The sequence below is a fragment of the Drosophila novamexicana genome, unplaced genomic scaffold, assembly GCF_003285875.2.
Source record: "Drosophila novamexicana strain 15010-1031.04,08,12 unplaced genomic scaffold, DnovRS2.1 tig00000008-arrow-pilon, whole genome shotgun sequence".
Taxonomy (NCBI): Eukaryota; Metazoa; Arthropoda; class Insecta; order Diptera; family Drosophilidae; genus Drosophila; species Drosophila novamexicana.
The window spans coordinates 6,409,870-6,432,734 of record NW_020824765.1 but is presented as its reverse complement, the minus strand read 5'-3'; the positions used below and the strand labels follow the sequence as shown (position 1 = coordinate 6,432,734).

Below are 22,865 nucleotides of genomic sequence, written 5' to 3'. Positions count from 1 at the left end.
GTTATTTAATTTTTAATGCCCTATAGTTCTTGTGGCCTACACGACTTCTTGGTGATATGTGTAACATCTGAAACGGGGTCTTTTTAATAAATTAAATTAATTTATTATAAACTGATAACAAGGGATATTTTTGTATTTAGAAAATAAGCCACAACTCGATCGAGTCGTGTGTCAAATGATTTGCATAGATCCGGACTACAAACTGGCCAAATAAAATCCGAATCGTCCTGGTACTCCTAAAAATTTTCCAAGTCCATGATTCTTAGATGACCCCATAATGTTTTGATGCAGATCGATGCAGTTTGTACTTAGGATCCTAACGCACAAAGTCCTTTGAAAATCTGAAAGGTTATGGCCGAGTTATGGGTATTTTTCTAAAAAGGACGTGATCACAAAATCGGCTGTAAATTGGCTATTTAAAGGACTATCAGGATGTCCTTTGACAAAAAGTCTGTGCTTATCCTGTCAACTTAGAATATAGAAAGAAAAGGACGAAAGTCCTCCAAACAGCTGAGATATAAGGACTTTAATTTTGATTATTAGAAAGCCTATAGCTCAGCCGTATCCTTGTGGATCGTGACACGTCCTGGGTCAAACAACTTCTATGGGCCGAGGCTAGGAACCTACGAAAGGACATTCACATCGTCCTTGTAGTTTCAGAGATATGGCTATTTTTGTAAAAAGGACATTCTATTTATAGCCGTATCCTGGCCGTTTCTTCAAGGATATCGGAACGATATACCTTTTTGAACTCGTGTGGACCAGGACTATCGATTGGCATCTAAGGATGTCCAGGATTCGACAAAAAATTTCGCTAAAATTTTATCAAGGGGTAGAGTCGGAAAATTGGCCAAAATCGAAAAAATCCGGTCTTATTTTGCCATTTAAAGGACTATTGGGATGTCCTTTGGCCAGCAGATAGTCCTCACCCTCCCAATCAAGAATCTACTACAATAAGGACGAAAGTCCTTCAAATGGCAAAGTTTTAAGGACAAATTTTACAACAGAAACTTGCGTATAACTCGGTCATATCCTTGCGTATCCTGGCGAGTCCTATGTCAAAAAAATTGTATTGACTAGATCTCCAAACTGGTCAAAGGATATCAAGATCGTCCTTGTAGTTTAGGAGATATTAAGGATTTTGTGTTTTAGGCCCATTTCCTTACGGCGCGCGACAAATTTTGCCAAGTTCATGATTCCTAGATGACCCCACAATTTTTTGATGCAGATCATTGCGGCTCGTCCTAACGATCCTAACACACCAAGTCCTTCGAAAATCTGCAAGGATATGGCCGTGTTGTGGCCATTTTTCTATAAAGGATGCGAATATCAAATCGGGCCATAACTTGGCCATTTCAAGGACTATCGGAATATTTTTTGGCCAGCTGATAGTCCTCAACCGACCAATCAAGAATCAACTACAAGAAGGCCGTAAGTCCTTCTAACAGCAAAGCTTTAAGGATACAATTTGCAGCAACAAATTGCCTACAATCCACCCATATTCTTACGTATCCTGACGAGACCTGAGACGAATAACTCTCAGGGATTTTGGTCATCAACTGACCGAAGGACATACAGATCATTATTGTGGTTTCCGAGATAAACCTATTTTAGTAAAAAGGACATTCTATTAATAGCCATATCTCGGTATACAGAATATACAATCAAAAGAATTTTGGCTGTTTTATTTAAAACAGTATATACATGTATTTTTTTTTTTGTTTTTTTTTTCTTAAATATATTTATGCAACGTATATTCCACCATGTCTGGGCTAGACTTTTCGCATCAGTGAATCTCGTTTAAAACGATTTAATATAGTACACAATCAAAATGATTTCTTACGAATTTCCTCAATTGAGGGTCAAATTTTCAAAATTTTTGTGTGGTTTGGATCAACCAGTTAGGACAATCAGATTAAATATATATATATAAAATCTTATTCTTACAAATTTCGATATTTTAGGAATCAGCTGTGCAGCGTATCTTAAACTCGCCACCAGTCGAACAGTTTTTTACATAATTACCATAACAACTCTAAAAATGTTTAGATAAGTAAACTTAAATTAAGTATGCTCGCTGGCCGCAGTCTCCGGGACGGATGTGTTTTGACTATCCTGACCGTGTCGCGGTTGTTGTTGTGGTTGGCGGGGTCTGTTGCGTCCAAATGGTTGGCGTTTATTTGTGCGTCCAGCTGCAGCCGCTGGTCTGCTGGCAGGTGGCTCATCGTGCTGCCAGAAATCGCTGGTTGTATTCGGGTTTTGTACCCTGAAAAGAAATAATAAGGTATATAAGAAATTTGGATAATATGCTGTCTTAGCAGGCACGCACCCCTCTATGCCATCTGGCAGCTCGTCCAGGCTCATGAGTATGTGCAGTGTGGGTATTTGGCGGTTGACAATGATCTCCTCGAGGCCATCCATTTGTGGCTTCCAGTGCTCCTCCACGCTGCAAGCAAAGACTCAATACTAGACACGCAGCGACACTTTTGTTTGCCAAAAACTTACCTCGTATAGCCCATGCGCGTCAACTGGTAAAGCGGATGACTGCGCTTGAGCACCTCAGCGCAGGATATGGTCTTGACAACGCCGCCACCGGAGCCACTCCAGACCAGACTGCGGTATTCGCCTTTGTCCAGCGCCGACTGTGCATAGCCAATGACATTGCTCAGCTTGGTGCCGCCCTTGACCTATTGATTGGAGTTGAAAATGATGAATTGGGCTGAGCAGTGAAATATCTGCCACTTACATGCATCCATAGGAAGTCCTTGTGCGTCTTTGGCATGCAATTCTGGAAAGGTAAATCATTTTTGCTCAGCTCCTGCTCCACATTCTCCGCCTTGCGATAGTGCATCATTTTTGCGAACCTGTAGGCATTCAAATAAAAACCATTAACTATGCAACTTGATTAGTGTACGAATTTTTGTGCGCCCCCCGGTGACAACCTTGAACCAGAACGGGATAATAGCAAAAGCTTTCCATGCTGTGTACACTCAAAGGCTGCCCGGAGAGCCCATCCATCCACTCATAAACTGTCTTGCGCAGTTATTGTCACCACAGTCGGTGCAAATTGAATAATTGCTTTATGAGACGAGAGCGGCCCCTGTGCCCATGGGCCAACAAAATCAGGCGCTAAGAAAACCCACACAAACCGAAGAACTAGGCAAAAGCTGCGGCTATGTCGAATTGAGCAAGCCCTACACTAGATGGCAAGAATCTATATTTATATTCATATGCAATACATCTTAAAATATATCTTTATATAAAGACATCCCTTTATTATTTAAATACAATGCATATTTGTAAAGCGCCACAATCCGTTCTCAAAAGGCAATGAAAGTTGTCTTAATCTCAAGAGTTTTTTTTTTTCTAGGGGTCTTTTGTCTGGATCTCATTTTTATTATCCAGCCTGAAGTATATGTAATCTTAATTAGAAAGAATTAAGTGCGAATGTTAGTCTTATCTTTACGAGAATCTATCAAAACATAAAGATATGGGTATTAAATGTCAAAAAAAGTCACTTTGTTGGTTCCAATATCATTCTAAAAAGTATCTGAAGTTAAAATCAATCAAAATGGGCCCACTGAGAAGCATATAGACGGGACTTATCAAACAAAAGATTAGAAAAGAAACAAAAGCTTATCTTATCGTTATTTAACAGACGAAAATGGCTCAGCGAAAATTGGAATTAATATGTCAAAAATTGTATCTAGGCTGTATAAAATCTCTTATCTAAATACGTTTAAAAGATTTCGAATCTATAAACTTATATTTTAATTATTGGTATTAAATGCTATATTTTTTTGTTAATGCTCTGTAAATTGGCCTGCATCAAGTGTATTTTCTTGAGCCAACTAGGCCAACTCCTAACTCAAACCATATCAACCTGGCCGTTACAGCGCCATTGGGAATTGCGCATGAAGTGGATTTCAAGTAAAAGTCAATAAAAAAGCATTTCTACAGCAATTAAATGCGCGCGGCTGCAGCAGAAATTTCCCATTAAATAAAATTCTGTTGGTGTCGGGGCTCTAGACAACAAGGATGACAACCAACAGGAGCAGAACGAGAGCACGCGCAACCAAGATACAAGCGCACACACACTCTCACACAATTTACACCCGCACTCACCCCGTAACGTAGCATGCCACTTGTTGAAGCTAAACACCATTTATTTGTGGCACGAGGCATGGGGGGCGTGACTGCAGAGAGCTCTGAATTCGACAGCAGCAACGAAAGTTTATTAATGAACTTTTCACAAAACTGAGGCTGTGGGTGGCATCTCATGACCCAGTCAAACACCCACACACGCACACCACACACACACACACATACAGACAATTAACGTATGTCCTACAGAGAGATGAAAACGCAGACAATTCTAAGATTCAATGCAGCAGAAATTGAAAAAAATAGATATATATATATATAAATAAAAGAGTATGGGAACTCGTGGAGGTCGTTTTGGAATGTTACGAGGAATGCCTGCGAAATACCAACTGACAGGCACTGCTCTGACTGTCTCATTGAGAACGTCATCGTTATCGTCATCATCATCATCATCATCCTAAACAGGCAACATCATTATCAACTGCGGCATCGTAGCCATTCTTATCAAGTACGTTTATTGTCTAACAACACAACACAACAGGCAATTCATATGTTTTAAACTCTAAAAATCAAGTAGCTCGAAGGCATTCATCAATAATTATAATAATAATGATAATAATAATATTAATTAAAATAATAAATATGAATAATCATAACAACAGTAATCGATGATAATAATAATGATAATAAAAACAAAATGTAAAAATCAAGTAGCTGTAACTATTCATAATAAATTAATTAATGATTATCATTAATATTAATAAACAATAATAATAAGTAATCAGGCTAATAATATAATATAATAAGACTATAAAGCCAAATCTATAACTCAAGTAGTTAGAAGACAATAATAATTTCTGATGAAGAACCATATTAAAAAAATAAAATTAATATAATAAATAATAAATAAGTAAAAAACAAAAATCAATAATGGATTTTAATTATTAGAAATAATAAAACAGTCTTAAAGCCACTTCTTTCAGTAGATTTCTTCTTTTTTTTACACTTCTTAATTATAATTATCTGTATTCCTTTAGGCATAATTACTCAAGCAATTACAATTGTCGCAACATAATTATAATTATCTCTATACATGAACATATAAGTAATTTCACTTTTTCGCACAATTACTTAAGGTAAGTAATATTACTGTACATAATTAAGTGTTGACTGAACAATTCTGATAGCTAAACAAAAATGCTCAAGCTTAATTCAATTTTAAAGTATTAACAAAATAGCTCGAAGAATTAAAATATATAATTTGCATAAGTCCCATACAAATATGACATTAAATTACTTGTATTAAAAAAGAATGTTTATATTGAAATAAAACATAGACATAAATTGGTTGTCCAGTGTTATTCTATTTTGTGCGGAAGTTATTAATAAAACGAGTGTGCCACAAAGAAAAAGGACATGCTGCTTGCAATTGATGGGGGATCAGAATCTATGTATGTGTGCGTGTTTGTGTGTGTGTGTGTGTGGTTACCCTCACTTGTGTTGAACTTGTCTGTTTAGAATAAAATAAACGCGTACTTTGAATTAACATTATATAAATTAAGTTAACTTGCGTATATTACTTGAGAAGGCTTTAAATTAGATTTAAGATGCGCCGAGCATTCAACATTGCGTATACGTAATTTTAACTCGAGAACTCTAAAACGTTTCGCTGCGCTGCATATTTTCACGCACACTAACATACTTATCAACACACACACGCACACATAGACACAAATACACGTACAATACAAGGGCTAGCTGTGAATGAGATGGATAACGTGCGCCATTATGATCTCTGTTTTATTTAATAATATTATTAAGGACGATGAAAATTTAAGGGGCATTTAATAAATGTAAATATTAGAATTTTCAAATATTTTGGTTAGCAAAATGAACATAATAATAATAATAATAATCATAAAAATTATAATAATAATAAAAAAATGATTAATAACAATAATAATAATATTATGAATGCATATTTTTGTAATAATATATTCTTACTATTAAATCATAAATTAATTTTACCATAAAAAACTACATTTATAAGTACAATAATCTTTATTTTTATATATTTAAAAAAACACATAAAAATAACATTTAACATGAGTATATATAAAAATTGTTATTTTATTTTTCTTTATTAATTTATAAACGTAAGTTTATTGGCACTTTTTTCTTAGCCAGCAACCACTGTGCGTGGCAAATATTTCATTTATTTGCAAGCCAACCCTCAATAGCTGCAAACCTACACGCCCACCAACCCCTAGCTGAGTCTTACGCCAGCGCCCACTTGCCGGCCCCCTTGGACTGCCAAAGTATGCATTCATTAGACATGCCAACAGGCGCAGCGACCGAGCTTAGCTCCTGGCCAAACCGCAGAGCCAGGATCATTTGAGGTTTGCAAGCCGTGGCCAACGGTTGACAGTCGCGGCCATAACGACTTGGCAAGCAGTAAGTGGCAGTTGCAGTGGCAGTGGCAGTGGCAACAGGCATTATTGCCACAGATTTTAGTGCCGCATAATAAACTAACAAAGTGGCAACAATCGACAATTGTTGAATTAGTGCACAAGCATTTCGCATAACGCTTTATAAAGCTGCTGCCTGCTGTTTTAAAGCCAATTTTAATTATAAACAAAATACAATTTAAAGCTCTGCAATTTGTTAATGCCACAACATTGTAAATAGAAAAAATAGTTCTTAACTGAAATCAACAGGTATAAAAACAGTGGGCGTGGCTGTGGCAGCGCCATATAAACAAACTAAAAGCAACTAAATTAACTAAATACCAAATAAATTGTGTGTAAAAAAAATGTTGTAAAATATTTACACTAAGTGCGTCATTGAAAAAATTAACAACGCGTTAATTTGTGTGCATGAACTCTGAGATCTTTAAAAACAAATATTATTAAAATTATTTTTATCAATTTTTGAATATAAAAAAAAATAATCCATGTCCACAGATAAACCTTGTACATATTGCTTCAAATATATTTCAAATGAATACGCTCGAGGTCTGAGGTTTAATTTATTAAAATGTTATTAATTATTTTAAAAAATTAAATATTAATACATTTTTGCCCGGACCTCGAGCCAGCTTATTGAATTAAAAATTGGAAAGTTCGCCAACAGCAACATTGAAAATAAAAACATAAATAATTAATTGCTTTTATATTTAACGAAAAATAATTTGATATAGATCCGTCTATAAACTGATAAATAATTTAATATAAATCTGTCTGCCAAAAATCTTTAATCATCATCATTTTTCACTATATAAAAACTATCAAAAAATTAAAATAATGACAATATTTAAACAGGACCATAGGCTAATTTTTTAAAAATAAATATTAAAAAGTATGTTTGCTTTTCAATAATTTATAAAAATCTTTACAAGTGTTCAAAATAACCTAATTGCCATAAATTTAAAAATATTATTTAGCATTTAGAAAATATATTTTTATAAGCTACAATTTTTACTATAATTTTTTCCAATACGCTCACAAGTTGATTTGCTCAAGAAACTGCAGAAATAAATATATATATATATATATATCGCAAAAATAAAGAGCGAATAATACAAAAATATGGATAGCACCGAATTTCGAAAACGTGGCATGGAAATGGTCGAATACATTTGCAATTATCTGGAAACCTTGGGCGAACGGCGCGTTACGCCCAGCGTGGAGCCCGGATATCTGAGGCATCTGTTACCATGTAAGTGGCAGTAAATAGTTTTACAATTGATAACTCGTGCCAGCAAATGTTTTATATAAGTATATTTAAATGCATTTCTTATACATTTTCTTATAGAAATGTGTTAAGAGAAGAAAATAAGCATTTTTCCAAGTAGATTGAACTATTAAGGAGAACATTTTCTTTAAATAACTTTAAATTTTGGTTTTGTTATTTCAATTGTTAATGCATTATTTATTAATATATTTTTTTATTTTTGACTCCGACAATGCTTTTTGAATTAATAAAGTTTGCGAGAATATAGAAGAACTCGAAGTTCTCTAAAGTCATTAAACTCTGAATATTTCGAAAAGGTAGCTGTAAAAAAACCAATATTATTTTTGGTCCTATAAACCCTTCTTAATTATAAAATATGTAGAATTGACTTTTTGATTCCCTTAAACAACATGGAATTCTCTGCAAACTCTTCTTATTTCATTTCTGTCTTAAATTGCGTATCGTAACGAATTCCACATTTGTTAAACAGCTGAAGCACCGCATGAGCCAGAGGATTGGGATCAAATTATGAACGATGTGGAGGATAAAATAATGCCAGGCGTAACGCACTGGCAGCATCCGAGATTCCATGCGTACTTTCCGGCGGGCAATTCGTTTCCCTCGATACTGGGCGATATGCTGGGCGACGGCATCGGCTGCATTGGCTTCTCGTGGGCGGCCAGTCCCGCCTGCACCGAACTGGAGACCATAGTGCTCGATTGGCTGGGCAAGGCCATTGGTCTGCCGGATCACTTTCTGGCACTCAAGGAGGGCAGCACTGGCGGCGGCGTCATACAGGTAAACACATGTTGCATGAGCCTGGTGGCCAAAACTTATAGCTTGACATTGATCCGGCGGCATAGACATCCGCGTCGGAGTGTGTGCTGGTCACGATGCTGGCAGCGCGTGCACAGGCACTAAAGCGTCTCAAGGCGCAGCATCCGTTCGTGGAGGAGGGTCATTTACTGTCCAAGCTGATGGCCTACTGCTCCAAGGAGGCGCACAGCTGTGTGGAGAAGGCGGCCATGATATGCTTTGTGAAGTTGCGCATTCTGGAGCCCGATGAGAACGCCAGCCTGCGTGGCCAGACCATTGGCGAGGCCATGGAGGAGGATGAGCTGCAGGGTCTGGTGCCATTCTTTGTGTCCACCACACTGGGCACCACCGGCTCCTGTGCATTCGATAATCTGCCCGAAATTGGAAACGAACTGAAAAAGTTTCCCTGCGTCTGGATGCATGTCGATGCCGCCTATGCGGGCAATAGTTTCATCTGTCCCGAGCTGAAGCCCCTTCTCAAGGTATATATATATATAACCAGATATCCGTCTACCTATACACATCTCTACAGCTCTCGGTATGCTAATAAACAGGGCATCGAATATGCTGACTCATTCAACACGAATCCCAACAAATGGCTACTGACCAATTTCGACTGCTCAACACTCTGGGTGCGCGATCGCATCCGTCTGACATCAGCTCTGGTCGTCGATCCGCTGTATCTCAAGCACGGCTACTCGGATGCGGCCATCGACTATCGTCATTGGGGAGTTCCACTCAGCCGTCGCTTTCGTTCATTGAAACTGTGGTATGTAGCGCCCGTCCAAAAAGAGCCAAAGACCATCTAAGAGCCGACCCTTGGGTGTCAGGCCTGAATGACTTTGTTGACTATTGTCAAATATTTTTATTAATTTTTTGGTTTTTCGAGTGCCAAACTTGTTGCTTAGCCATGAGTACACTTGACTTCAAGCACCTGTGCCTTTAATATTTGCTTGCGATTTAGTTGTAAAAACAAAATATATTTGACAACCATATGCTCGAAGAGGCATAAATTAACTATGCCCAACTCAAGTTGGGATCTGGATTTTTGGTACACACCATGATCAGTTTATTTTGTGACTATTTTGAAGATTTCGCAAGAAACGCTTCACTAATACACGAGCTATTGTATAATAAAAATACCTGTAAATAACTTGCCATTTAAATGAATATGCTTGAGCTAAAGTAGATGTCTTCTATTATGTTCTTCATAATCAATTATTAATCGGAACTAAAAATATTCTCAGGATGCCGAAGATTAAATGCCCTTGCAGACATATAACTTCGGGTACATTCTGATGCATAACTGATGTATTCGATTATTATACTTATTTATCTTATCTTATCTTTTAATCTATAAGGTAATCCATAAGGTTTCCATATCTAAGAATTTGCAAAAAATTTCTGAACCCGAATGATAAATTCGCACGAGACATTGCAATAGACCTTTAGGTACCAATGATAGACGACGTGGTTAACAGACAAGCAGCGAGCTACTTTTCTAAGCTTCATAATCATCCTGGCAAGGAACCTGCTAAGCAGACGAAGAAGAAGAAGACTTAAAAGCACCTATCCAACAGATCTAGCTGATCGATGCCCTTAGTGTCAGCCAAACAAACTAGAACCTAGGCTTTATATTTATGTACGGTATTGTATTAATGCCAAAGAAATATGGAATCATTTCAAATGTTAAAAAGGGCTTGCGGTATTGTGTTGATACCAAAGAAAGATATATTTATAGATATTTTATTTAAAATTATAAATAAAGCTTGCTGTATTGCATGAATACTTATATATATATATATATATATATATTTAATACTTTTACAATTTCAAATGAAGCTTGCGGCATTGTATTAATACCAAAAAAAGGGAATAATAATTAACGCTCAAAAATCCTATAAAAAATGAACTTCTATATAAGAGCTATCAGAGAGTAAAGCTGCCATTTCTTTCCTCTTTCCATTTCTTTTCAATGATAAACACATTTTGATTTTATATCTTAATGCGAACAGGTTTGTGCTGCGCTCGTATGGAATATCCGGACTACAGCATTATATACGACACCATATCAAATTGGCCAAACGCTTTGAGGAGCTGGTGCTCAAAGATAAACGTTTCGAGATCTGTAATCAAGTCAAGGTGAGTTACATATATTATAAATGTGGCATTTGTCCATTTGGATTTTGGTTTTTGGACTGCGCCCATTACAGCAATTAATCATTAGACGAGTTCAAAGCACTTTTTGTTTATACAACAAGTTTTATATTTGATTTTTATAAGCCAAATGTGTGGGTGTGCGGGCGTGTGTGTGTGTGTGAACTATTGTTGTGCATGTTAAACATTTATCAAAATTGTTGTTTTCTTGGTAGAAAATAGTTTGGCTGTTTTGCCAGCGCAAGACTGACGCAAATAACATTCACTTGAACTTAACTAAAAATCAAATTATGAAATTTGTCTTCGCTACACGGGAGAGCGAGCTCGTAAACTATTTCCAAATTTGACTATTTCACACCAGCAGCAAAGACGAACGTGCGGAATTGCACGTCAAATGCCAAATTCCGATCGAAACTGAAGTATTTTGGCATAATTGGCATACAAAATTTGTTTAAAGGCAGGCCAAACGGGCTAAGAAAAATAAGAAGTGTGCATGATTTCGGCGGCAGTGCTTGGTCAGCCCATACCCTGCACTAAAATGTACAAAAGGGAGAGCGCTAAAAGCGAGATGTTGGAAAATAGTTTCGGGCTTAACCAATTGCAAATGAAATTCGTGGAAAAGAAAGAGTTTTGCTTGGAAAAGAAGAGAGCCGGACGTCCGATGCAAGAAGAAGAAGAAAACGGAAAAGCCGGGAATATAATACAAAGTGTCATCTGGGAGATAAATTCACGATAGTAAAACATATTAGACGTAAGAAGCAGCTGCGACTACAGACACGGCCAAGCTAACAAGAACATGTCCACTTTAGGGAAGTAGAGAATACGTCTGGCATACGTCTGGCATACCCCCCTATTAGACCATTTATACAGAGTACAGGGTATTTTAAGTAATACATGACGCACCAATTGACAGCTGCTTGGGGCCCGTTTCTTAGCCACTAAATTCAATTGGCCGTTTTTTTTTTTTCATGACCAAAGCACACCACATCACGTAATAAGTTGGCCACATTGCGTATACGCAATGTCATTTGCAGCCAAACTCTTTTGTTTCGTCGCAACAATAGCGATTATGTCTATTGAAAATGATTTAATTTATTGTCGAATTGCAGCTGGGACTGGTTTGCTTTCGCCTCAAGGGCAGCGACAAGCTGAACGAGAAACTGCTGAGCACCATCAATGAGTCGGGGAAACTACACATGGTCCCGGCGAGCGTCAATGATCGTTATATAATACGATTCTGTGCGGTGGCACAGAATGCCACTGCGGAGGACATTGACTATGCCTGGGATATCATTGTCGATGTGGCCAACGAGCTGCTGGAGAAGGAGCAGCACGATGAAATAAGCGAGATAATCAATCGCAAGAAACTGGACACGCTCGCCCAGAAGCGTTCGTTCTTCGTGCGCATGGTCAGTGATCCGAAGATCTATAATCCGGCTATCAACAAGGCGGGCACACCCAAGCTCTCCATGGAGCTGCCCTCGCCGGTGGTGAGTCGCGGCAGTGCGCCCATAATACGCACCCAAAGCTCTGTGGATCACAATTCGTGGATATCCTGGCCGCTGGCCTTTCTCTTCAATAGCAACAATGAGGAAAAGGGCAGCAATTGCTCTTTGCGGTGAGTTTCACTCCAAATACTGTTAATTGCTTGACGGGCATTTTCCACGCAGTTTTCGACATTTGGACACCAATGTGCGGCCGTCTTCATCGCGTCGCAATTCCGGCGCCGGCTCTTCGCCCTCGCCAGAGAACGAGACGGGCTTTGTGAATGCGCAACAGCAGCAGCAGCAACAACAACAACATCAACAATTGCTGCTGCAACAACCACAGCAGCTGCAATCGCCGCGAAAGTCGCCTCTGGCGCTGCGGAAGGCCTCCTCCTCCGCCCGGGAGAATCATAACTGAAGCGTTTATATAAAAACAAAATGCAAAAAAAAAAAGAAGAAAACTATGACAAACTATTCAAAGCGCGCTTCATGAGTAACTGCGGCGCCTAGTTGAATCCTAGACCAATTTACAATACCGATCACTCCTTATAAATAACCAGTACAACATATATATGGTAAATATTAATATATAGTTAATTAAATTAATATCTCGGTCAACCCCAAATTTTGTTGCTGCTCTCAATAGCTCTATTTATGAAGTACTTATTATAATAATAATAGCATATTATGCACCGTTTAATGTTATTTTTGCTGATTAAATAAATTATTAAAATATATAAATAAATTAATTGCTGTAATATGGTCTTTCGCTTTTCACTTTTTCAATCGTAGCAGGAGATATCTCCAACCCTTTAATGTATGTATAATCTGGACAGTTGATATATCTTATCAACATCAGACTGCCTTATCATATAGCTGCCATTGGAAAGATCAGTTTATGTTTATCAAGAAATCTTGGAATTTACAAGTGAAACTATGCTGCTTACGTTGGCTATATACTACAAATACATATCTATACTATACAATATTATATAGCCTTAGAGAAAGAATCTTAAGAAAAATTAGTGTTTTTATGACAAAATATTCTGTATTCTCACCAACCTCAGCATTGACGAGCTTCGGTATTATCGCATATCTGCAAAGCCGTAAAGCAAACGCCTATAAGGGTTTTAAATCTTCGGTGTGCCATAGATATCCCTACCTTCTCGCTGTTTAATGATATGAATTAAACCTCTAGGATTCGGCCATGGCAAGATTTTTCACAGTATCCGCTTGTTATATATACCTTTTGTACCTTTACAATCTGGGCAAATTGAGGCATATTATATCTGTGATAGTTTCAAGGACATTATCCTTGGTAAACCTACTAGTTGATAATCTTAAATAGAACTTACGCCTCCGTATGACATCCGCACTGTGTACTGCCAAGTATTTTAATAATAGTTTTCAATGGAAAGCATTAGCAGTTTGATAATTTTAGAACAAAGATGATGTCAAATTCAAACTAAAAAAGATTCACTTTGATTATCTATTATGAGATAGCATTTCCTTAACTTTCGCTGAGGCATCGTGTTATTTTGGAACCCGGGGCAGCTGTTATTGTGCCGGTCACAATTACGCTCAAGATAATATCGTAAACATATAGCATATGTGTATGTTAGGTTTCTGATTTACTACCGTAATTTTTGGCTATAAACAAACCATAATTTACACGCAATTCGGATGATGCCATGGATATGACGTTGTATGAATGGGATTAACAATTGTTCTTCTGCTGCTCGCGGCAAAAAATGGAATATGAGTCAGGTTCTGGTGAATGCCTCAACACAATTTACTGCATACCAATTAGGGAAGATCGCAAAAAAATATATATACAAATATATTTATATACATATATATAAATATGGCATTTAAATGTGAACAGAAGTTGCTTTGCTTTGCCTATAAGTTCGGCTTTTGTATGTTCTGTAAGATGTCCATTGTTTCCTGCTTTTTGACAAAGATCTGGACCAGCTTGTCGACATACGCATCCTTGGCAATTGGCGAGATCTGTTTGAGCCGCATATTCTTGATATCCCAATTTAGATATTGCGGCGCTTCAATCTCCGGCTTAGTGTCGATTTCAGATTGCGCCTGATCCGGGCGACTAGATTGAGGCGAATGGATATCGGGTTTAGCAATGGATTTAAGCAGTGTGCCATACATACTGATCGAGCTGGAATCTCCGGATCCGGCTGTGCCGCCCATCCGATTGGCTAATGCACTCTTGCCAGTATTATCGCTTGGCAGCAGTCCGCCCGATGACTGTGGCATGACTGCCACCTGGGGCATGTTGCCATTATTGCCTAGCACGCCTGCCACTTGCTGCTGTGCTGTCTGCTGCAGCTTGGCTGTGTATGGACTTGTTTTTGCAACGAGGCGCTTCAACACATCCTCGTTTCCATCGACATGTGGCCGCGCTTGCCGCTGATGGGATAAAATCTCGCTGAGCAACAGCATCTTCCAATGGGCATTCTGTTCCACTGGCTTTTGCTGCAGATTTTGATTGTGTTCCACTGTGGCTGGCGCTTCGGCAATCCCCAGCGGATTGGACTGCTGCGACATGGCCATCAGCTGTTCCATATTGGGATAGTTCGTGGTCTGAGTGTCAGCTGCCTGACGCTGACGTCGTCCGCCTTTTCTCTGCTGACGCCGCACGATCTCTCGCTTCTTTTTTACTTGCAACTTTTTGGTATCCAGCTCTTTGGGTTTGTCAACTTCCGTTTGGACAGCTTCGTGCTGTTCATCGCGTTCGATGCGACTCATCAGTGCATCCAAGTTGGGTTTAATTTTCGACGTATCCTCATAGTCGCTGGGCAGGTAGCCCAATTGGCGCAGATAGATAATCGGGGACTCCCAGTTCTTGATTAAATCGCGCACAATCTCATTGTAGTTATGAAAGCCCAGCTTATCCATTGAAGCTCTATTAACACCAGCCTCAAGATAGGTTCCCAAAAAGCTACAGAACAACAGACACCAGAAGTGTGCACGCATTGCGATTTAATGGACTTTAGATAAACTTTTTTATGAATTCACATTTAAACATGATAGTATTCGTTCATAGTTGATGATGAGTTTTGGGGCAATGTTACAAAGAAATCGGTTTATGCATAAAAAGCCTGACAAGTTACAGAAAGGTAATATGATTGAGAAATTTATTAGTGAACGATTATTTCTTATCGATCAAGACCAGATCAAGATAACACATTTGCAATTGAATGTTATCGATAACAAAACAAAACATGATCTCTAGACGGTTGCGGTTCCAATTAACAGTAATTCGGTTTTGTATCATAGTTATCGATATCGATATGCTAGCGATACTTGACTATTAATAAAAGTTATCGATATTTAAAAATTTTTCACAAATTGTTTGATTTAGCAAACACTTTAAAAACAATAAAAAAAAACTATCCCACAGAACAAATTTGAATTTATGTCCATTAAAAAGCTCGCGTCATTTTGCCTAAACGATTCCCAGGAACTGAACTCTTAAGATGATTAAATTAACCCACAAGTTTCAGAAATTCATGAAATCTTCTAATAATAACAACAGCTAGCGCAAAAGTTTTCAATTAACAAGCGAATAAATGTTAAAGCTACTGCCACCGATAAAACTCAAAACACAATCGAATAAATCATTTCACAAAGCAACGCCAACAAAATGGCCATAAAAAAGCGTCAGATTTTGTGCAATTTAATGTGAGACATTAGCATAAAAATCTAACGGACAAAACAAACGAAATGCCAAACTCGTGATTTGGCGAAATTCGAAAATGTACGCAAAGAAGAACATGATAATATGGTTGTCAAGCGGTTTGACAATGACGAAAGCAAATCTTGAACCGCAAACTAGAACCCAAAGACAAATAAAATAAAACGAAAATAAACGAAAATTTTTAAAGATGACCCATGAGGTTTTTTTTTTTTTTTTGAAACTTGCTGTGTTTGGCAGTGCCAACTACATAATATCTAATAATTAATGAGCCAGACGCGGCGAAACTTGGTAATAAATGCGAAAGAGACGGTGCCAGGCCCCACATAGAAGGCGGATGGACGGTATTGGTATTGGGCCTCGAGCAATTTGAAGTGTGACCGCGTAAACTGAATACGCGGCTTATTTTTAGACAAACGACGTCATTCGCATTGTGAATGAAAGTCTCGGGCCGAGACTCGGCGAAGAGCTTGAGCATAAAGCCGACAAAAGCAGATCGTCAGGCTGGGCCAAAAACAAAATGCGCCAAGTCATGCCCTGTCAATGCCTCTCGAGACCCGCACTTTGCCCACCAAAAGGCGCGTGCGCGAATGAATCAGCGTCAAGCGGCACGCAAGACTCTTGCCATAGCTTGATTGATTATGCATATTACGCGGAGTCTAAAGGCGGGAGCTACCTACTTGAACTATGGAACCTGGCGGGTTTGGATGAAATCGTATAAGCATTAGGGGCGGCGAGGGCACTAACTTAGCTAATTAGCACAACCAGCCAGAATACAAAGCATTCGCATTCATTCATTCATGAATGCACTCACAAGCATACATTCATATATTTACACACGCCCACCCACCCACACATTCAAAATGATATTTGCAAAATTGCAATTTGTTTAGATTTCATATATGCTCGGTCGGAGATTCAGACGAAGTGGCAGCTACGTCACAGCCTGTTGCTGCAGCAGCTGCCTCATGGAGGGATTCGTCATGCCACAACACACACACACACACTCACACACACACACTCACACACACATACGAGCTGCTTAGCTGTACTCGTTAAATGTTAACAGTTTAGATCAACATACGTATTTGCACAATTATTTGGCACATTTGTCCCATGGACTAGAAGTAATTCCCCGTTGCCGAAGAGCTTGGTGAAAATTAGTTAAACACTTTTTTGCATATTGTATAATGTTTATTCCCAGCTGCTTATCCGTATTCGTTAATGAATATTAATTTAGAACAACTTATTAGCACAATTTTATGCCTGGTGCCAAAAGCACATAATTCTCCTACTAAATAGAAATATTTAAATCTAGCAATATTAATATTAAAATAATTTAAAATTATTTAAGCACTTTTCCCATTTTGCATAATATTTATGCCCTGCTGCTTAGCCCTACTCCTGAACTAATTGCAGCCATATTTGTCCCATGTGCCAAAAGTGATTCCCCGTAGCTGAACAAAAACTTTGAAGTATTATCAAAATCTGGCAACCTTACTTAAATACGCATAAAAAGCTCTTTTTGCGTTTTAGCTAAGCGCTTTTTTGCTTATTGTTTGCACGTTTTCTAATGCTAGTTGGAAACTTGCGCCAATTCACAAAATTCCCCTTAAGTTGGTAAAAAAAAAAAAAGAGGGAACAAGAAGAAACGATAATTAGTAAAGCTAAAACTGGAAACTGGTGGGATCTGGAAGGCGTGGCAGCTATTGTGTAAAATTAATTAAAATCAAAGATACACGACGAAATGCTAGATTTGAGTTTAATGATGGCAATTTTTCTTCTGTTAAGCAATCATTATAATAGATGATTGTGGCTTAAACTTTAATTGTCAGTTAAAGATCATATGTATAGATATTAAAATGATACTTATTTAGCTGATATAAGAAAAAATATTGTATTTAATTCGATACCAAATATTGATTGGAATTTTAATCAAATTAATGATAAAAAACTTGTAGACCATGAACTTAAGATCACAATTCGAAACGTATTTCTATATAACATTTAATCTTTATTCTAATAAAATTACTTACATTTTTAACTGGGGTTACTTTTACTGAAAAGTATACGTAATATTTGATTACGTATACGTCATAATTTTAATATAATATTTAATATTTAACCTTTATGCTAGTTGAATTACTCAAATTAAAAATTTACCTAAGATATATTTACTGAAAAGTATACGTAATATTTGATTACGTATACGTAATATTTTTTAGGGGAACCTGTGCATTTTTATAATTTTTGTATAAAAACCTACGCCAATAATTGATCTGAATCACCGAAGGTAAACAATATGCGCTGTACTATCCAAAACTTTCCCGGCTACCCCAAAATAATTTTCTATTTTACCCAACAGAAATCACCGTAGCATGCATTTTAATTCATATAATTTTCACAATTAAAATGTTATCAAATCGCTAACTGTAATGTGCTATTAATAAAGACTCAATCAGCTCCAAATCGCAGCACGAAAAACCTTTCATTTCGCATCCGAGCCATATAATTATGGCAAACAAAAAATACATATATGTTTCCCGGCAGGGTTTTTTTTTAATTGAATTCAAGTCTAACCGCGACAGCCCACACAAAGCGCGCGCGTAGAGAACTGAGGCTTAAGGCGACTGAACAAAATGGCAAAGCGGGTTTCCCAGATATCCAAATGATGCCGGCAACGGAGACGACGTCAAAGTAGGCGGCAAAGTACAATGCAAGTAATTTGAGCGCCGCAAAAGAAAGAAGACGACAATCATGTACAACAACAAGCGCAGGTGCCAATGCTCCAGAGCGAAAGAGAGAGCGAACGAAAAAGAGAGCACGCGTGCAAAGCTCGCTCAGGAGAGCATGTTTGGTTTTCGTTATAAAAACGAATGCAGTAACGAACTTCGAGTCATTCGCGCAAAGGAAGCTGCAGCAAGCACTACGTAGGCAAACGGATTAAAGTGTGCGAGCGAGAAAGAGCATACAAGTGTTGCCTAGCTTTGGGCATTGTGTTACAAGAAGAGTGTTAGAAATTCCAAAAGGGTGTTAATAAATACAAAACACAAAACAAGTGCTAAACAAGTTGAAAAATCCTACAACTGATTAAAAACAAACAAACTAACTAAGCAAAATGAACGTCGAAGAGTTTCGCAAATACGGCAAGGAGGTGATCGATTATATATGCGAATATGGCAGCAATATCGAAGAGCGCGATGTAGCGCCCACATTGGATCCGGGATATTTGAAAAAACTATTACCTGGTAAGCGCAGCTGGGTAGAATTCCAAAATATAAATAACACAGTTTATTAAGTTAATCTATTTACAAACAAATTACAAATAATGCGCGCATAAATTGCTGTTGTAACTATAAATATGTTCACTCATTACTCAATGGAATTTGCAAATGCCTAAATTTGAAAATTCATTCAAAAATATTTGCGCTAGTTTGTTACTGGTTTTGCGTAGATGCCCAAACAATTTACAAAACCAATTTGTTTATAAAAAATTGTTGCCAGTCAAACGGGCCAAACTCTTGAGAGATCGCTTCAAATTAGCGCAAGTAAACAACAATTAGTCAAAGGCTTCTAAACAAATTAGCAAATGGAAAATTGAAAATGGCAAATACAAAAGTATTTCACTTCACACAATATATTCAAAAAAAAAAAAGAAAATAAGTCAGACCACAAAAAATATCTCAACTCAACAGGCTCTTCAGAAACTTATGGATTCATGTTGACTAATTGTCAGCAAACAATGCGAATTGACTTGTAGCTCTCTGGAAGCCCACATGGTAACCATGAAATCCAAAAAAAAAACAAAAAAGAAAACAATTTTTATAAAAAACTGTTTTTTTCTTTTTTGTTTATTTTTTTTTTTTTTGGTTCAGGCGTGGGCTCAATTTGGGGCATCAAGCTGTTGGGTCATAAGATTTTCAGCTTTTTTTTTTCCAGCGAATTTCAAGCGAATTGCGCGCAGTTATTTAAGCTAAATATTTACATCTGACGAACACCACAATCTCTCTATAGTTCAACTAAACAAATCAATTAATTATGCGAATACACACACACACACACACACACACACACACACACACACACGCACGCACATCTCAGGTAGAAGTAGATAAAGATTTGTGTGCTGAACTGTTGATATTTCGATCTTCCGCACAATGCCAAAAATAACAAATTTTATATAAATATTGGTACGCGCTGATTTAGCAGCAACTTTATAGGCGCTAAAAGATATATCTACTATATATTTAAGACACGAGGTACCAGGGCCAACTAACGAGCCGCCTTTAATTGTTTACATTGCAGCGGACGCACCCCAATCGCCCGAATCGTTTAAAGATGTGCTCGAGGACTTTGAGCAAAAGATAATGCCGGGCGTTGTACACTGGAATCATCCGAAATTCTTTGCCTATTTCCCATCGGGCAACAGTTTTCCCTCTGTGCTGGGCGATATGCTGAGCAGCGCCATTGGCTCCATTGGCTTCAGCTGGGCCAGTTGCCCGGCTGCCGCGGAACTGGAGACAATTGTCATGAACTGGTATGCCAAGGCATTGGGTCTGCCCAAGGCATTCGTTTCGGATGCGCCCGGCAGCACCGGAGGCGGCGCACTGCAGGGTTCCGCCTCTGAATGTGTGCTGGTGTCCCTAATCACGGCACGTGCACGCGCCATTAGCGAACTGAAAGGTCAGACCACCGTACATGACAGCGTCTTTCTGCCCAATTTGATTGCCTATGCCAGCCGCGAGGCGCACTCCAGCGTGGAGAAGGCCACCAAAATGGCGCTGGTGAAGCTGCGCATCATCGATGCCGACGAGCGTGGACGCATGCGCGTGGATCTGCTGCAGCAGGCCATACAGAACGATGTGAATGCGGGCTTGACGCCATTCTTTGTGGTCGCCACGGTGGGCACCACCGGAGGCTGTGCCTTCGATGATATCTCTGAGATTGGCAAGGTGTGCCGACAGGTGTCCAGCATCTGGCTGCATGTGGATGGCGCCTACGCAGGCAACTCCTTTATTCTGCCCGAGATGCGCGTGTTCTCCGCTGGCCTGGAGTACGCGGACTCCTTCAATACCAATCCCAACAAGCTGCTGCTGACCAACTTCGATGCCTCCGCCTTGTGGGTGCGCGACGTGATGACCCTGAAGAGTGCGCTCAATGTGAATCCCTTGTATCTGCGGCACGAGCACATGAATGGCGTCGACTACAGACACTATGGCATTCCACTGAGTCGTCGCTTCCGCGCGCTTAAACTCTGGTTTGTCTTTCGCACATATGGCGTGAAGGGACTGCAGGAGTACATACGCAATCACATGGTCCTGGCCAAGAAGTTTGAGATGCTTGTACGCAAGGATGAACGCTTTGAGGTGCGCAACGATGTGCACCTGGGTCTGGTGTGCTTTCGCATGCGGTAAGTTCAACAAAAAACCCTCCCCGAATCTAGAAATTCCTCTACAATATTATCCTTTTCTTAAAACCCTCACAGCACCGGCGATGAGCCCAATCATCTGCTGCTGGCACAGATCAATCATTCGGGCAAGATGCACATGACGCCGGCCAAATTCAATGGACGCTATGTGATACGTTTCTGTGTGACCTACGAGCATGCCACGGAAAAGGACATCCTGGATGCCTGGAGCCAGATCAAGGGCTTTGCGGAGGAAATATTGCGCGATACGCAATTGGAGATCAGCTCCGCGCCGGCCACACCCGAAACGGAACGCACCAGCTCAGAGCCAGTGGCGGTAACCGGCAAGCCGCCCATCAAGAAGATCCTTACGCGCACCAAGTCCTTGCGTTTCTCCTTCACCCGCAGCATATCGCGGGAACAGTTCCAGAGTCAAAGCGAACACCTCATGGATGGCTGTACGCCTATTTTGGTGGTGGATCCCAAAACGATCCAGCAAAGCTTTCAGCAGGCGGCAGAGGATAATCAAAACAACAATATAACAAAGCTGAAGGACATTTCGGATGTGGACACGGACGAGGCGAGCAATTGATGTGACAGAAATGCATATATTTAGATAGTATTAGCTGCTTTTATTGACGTTTAGAAACGCGCTGAAATGAGGCCTGTACCTAAAATCGTACGATTTGAATTTGCTTAATTGAATTTAAGTACATATTTATATAGTTTTTAAGTTGCACTGCTGAATTTCATTTAATTTATTATTGGGTTCCTATTACCACACGTAATACATGTTAATATCGTATGTTAAAGCTCTCATGGGCAACAAAAAACCACTCATTTATAAACATAAACATTTACTTAGCATTTGATATGCGCATTTTTGTATTATAAATATATTTAACTAAAACCGACGCTTTTTGCGGTTTACATTTTGAACTGTTATACGATTTACAGTTAAAGCCAAGTTTAAACCGAGCTGTTCGAGCTTTTACGAAAGTACTTGAGTGCAAGCGAGACAACAACACGACAGCAGCCTCGATTGATGGGCATCAATTGGTTTGCGTGCGATTTGTCTTGTGTGATTGAATTTGAATAACAAACATCAACAACGAATTGTCAATAATATAAAGTGCACTTAAACAGCGGGAACTTTGCTAATTAACCCGGGTAGAAAATAGCCAACAACTAAAAGGGTACAATAAAAGCAACACATTGAGACTTACCGCTTATGCTAATGCCTTCCCGCTTTCCGCCGCAGCTTAAACAAATGTGAATCCTCAGGCTTTTAACACTTTTCTTAACACTAGCACACAACTAACTTATAGATAATTAATTAAGCGGTCTGCGAAACAAAACACTTGCAATTAATAAAACAACAGCCACATGTGCGGGCAGAGCTGAACGATTTATGCGATTGCCGGCTAGCACATATCGATAACTAGGA

The 22,865-nt window shown here is 38.8% G+C and overlaps 4 protein-coding genes across 5 annotated transcripts; 2 read left to right on the top strand and 2 right to left on the bottom strand.

Moving 5' to 3' along the window:
- Positions 1 to 1,740: 1,740 nt before the first annotated feature.
- Positions 1,741 to 22,833, bottom strand: LOC115758301 (ribonuclease P protein subunit p25-like protein). Its single transcript, XM_030698904.1, has 5 exons — positions 22,645 to 22,833; positions 2,747 to 2,864; positions 2,506 to 2,687; positions 2,330 to 2,446; positions 1,741 to 2,266 (listed from the first exon to the last, which is right to left on the bottom strand). The coding sequence occupies exons 2-5, from the start codon at positions 2,852 to 2,854 to the stop codon at positions 2,065 to 2,067; spliced, it is 609 nt and encodes a 202-aa protein (XP_030554764.1). The 5' UTR covers positions 2,855 to 2,864; positions 22,645 to 22,833; the 3' UTR covers positions 1,741 to 2,064.
- LOC115757892 (tyrosine decarboxylase) lies at positions 7,692 to 12,906 on the top strand. The gene is made up of 7 exons (XM_030698378.1): positions 7,692 to 7,821; positions 8,327 to 8,634; positions 8,700 to 9,134; positions 9,207 to 9,421; positions 10,668 to 10,794; positions 11,919 to 12,427; positions 12,480 to 12,906. Exons 1-7 carry the CDS (start codon positions 7,692 to 7,694, stop codon positions 12,712 to 12,714), a joined length of 1,959 nt encoding a protein of 652 aa, XP_030554238.1. The 3' UTR covers positions 12,715 to 12,906.
- Positions 14,142 to 15,386, bottom strand: LOC115758061. 2 transcript variants are annotated; one of them, XM_030698681.1, is made up of 2 exons: positions 14,465 to 15,386; positions 14,264 to 14,403 (listed from the first exon to the last, which is right to left on the bottom strand). In XM_030698681.1, exons 1-2 carry the CDS (start codon positions 15,288 to 15,290, stop codon positions 14,339 to 14,341), a joined length of 891 nt encoding a protein of 296 aa, XP_030554541.1. In that variant the 5' UTR covers positions 15,291 to 15,386; the 3' UTR covers positions 14,264 to 14,338. The 2 variants fall into 2 exon arrangements, with proteins under 2 accessions (XP_030554472.1, XP_030554541.1); XM_030698612.1 differs by having other exon boundaries at positions 14,142 to 15,386.
- Positions 18,936 to 22,281, top strand: LOC115757974 (aromatic-L-amino-acid decarboxylase). The gene is made up of 3 exons (XM_030698496.1): positions 18,936 to 19,259; positions 20,317 to 21,421; positions 21,497 to 22,281. Exons 1-3 carry the CDS (start codon positions 19,130 to 19,132, stop codon positions 22,008 to 22,010), a joined length of 1,749 nt encoding a protein of 582 aa, XP_030554356.1. The 5' UTR covers positions 18,936 to 19,129; the 3' UTR covers positions 22,011 to 22,281.
- Positions 22,834 to 22,865: the final 32 nt, after the last annotated feature.

Bases quoted from the DNA above. Each gene is read 5' to 3' on its own strand.
- LOC115757892 (XM_030698378.1), top strand. From the start codon at position 7,692: ATGGATAGCACCGAATTTCGAAAACGTGGCATGGAAATGGTCGAATAC. The intron at 9,135-9,206 runs GTATATATATAT...GCTAATAAACAG, and splicing joins AGCTGAAGCCCCTTCTCAAG to GGCATCGAATATGCTGACTC. The intron at 9,422-10,667 runs GTATGTAGCGCC...TAATGCGAACAG, and splicing joins TTTCGTTCATTGAAACTGTG to GTTTGTGCTGCGCTCGTATG.
- LOC115758301 (XM_030698904.1), bottom strand. From the start codon at position 2,854: ATGATGCACTATCGCAAGGCGGAGAATGTGGAGCAGGAGCTGAGCAAA. The intron at 2,688-2,746 runs GTAAGTGGCAGA...TCCAATCAATAG, and splicing joins AGGACTTCCTATGGATGCAT to GTCAAGGGCGGCACCAAGCT. The intron at 2,447-2,505 runs GTAAGTTTTTGG...CTTTGCTTGCAG, and splicing joins ACGCGCATGGGCTATACGAG to CGTGGAGGAGCACTGGAAGC.
- LOC115758061 (XM_030698612.1), bottom strand. From the start codon at position 15,290: ATGCGTGCACACTTCTGGTGTCTGTTGTTCTGTAGCTTTTTGGGAACC.
- LOC115757974 (XM_030698496.1), top strand. From the start codon at position 19,130: ATGAACGTCGAAGAGTTTCGCAAATACGGCAAGGAGGTGATCGATTAT. The intron at 19,260-20,316 runs GTAAGCGCAGCT...TTTACATTGCAG, and splicing joins TTTGAAAAAACTATTACCTG to CGGACGCACCCCAATCGCCC. The intron at 21,422-21,496 runs GTAAGTTCAACA...AAACCCTCACAG, and splicing joins CTGGTGTGCTTTCGCATGCG to CACCGGCGATGAGCCCAATC.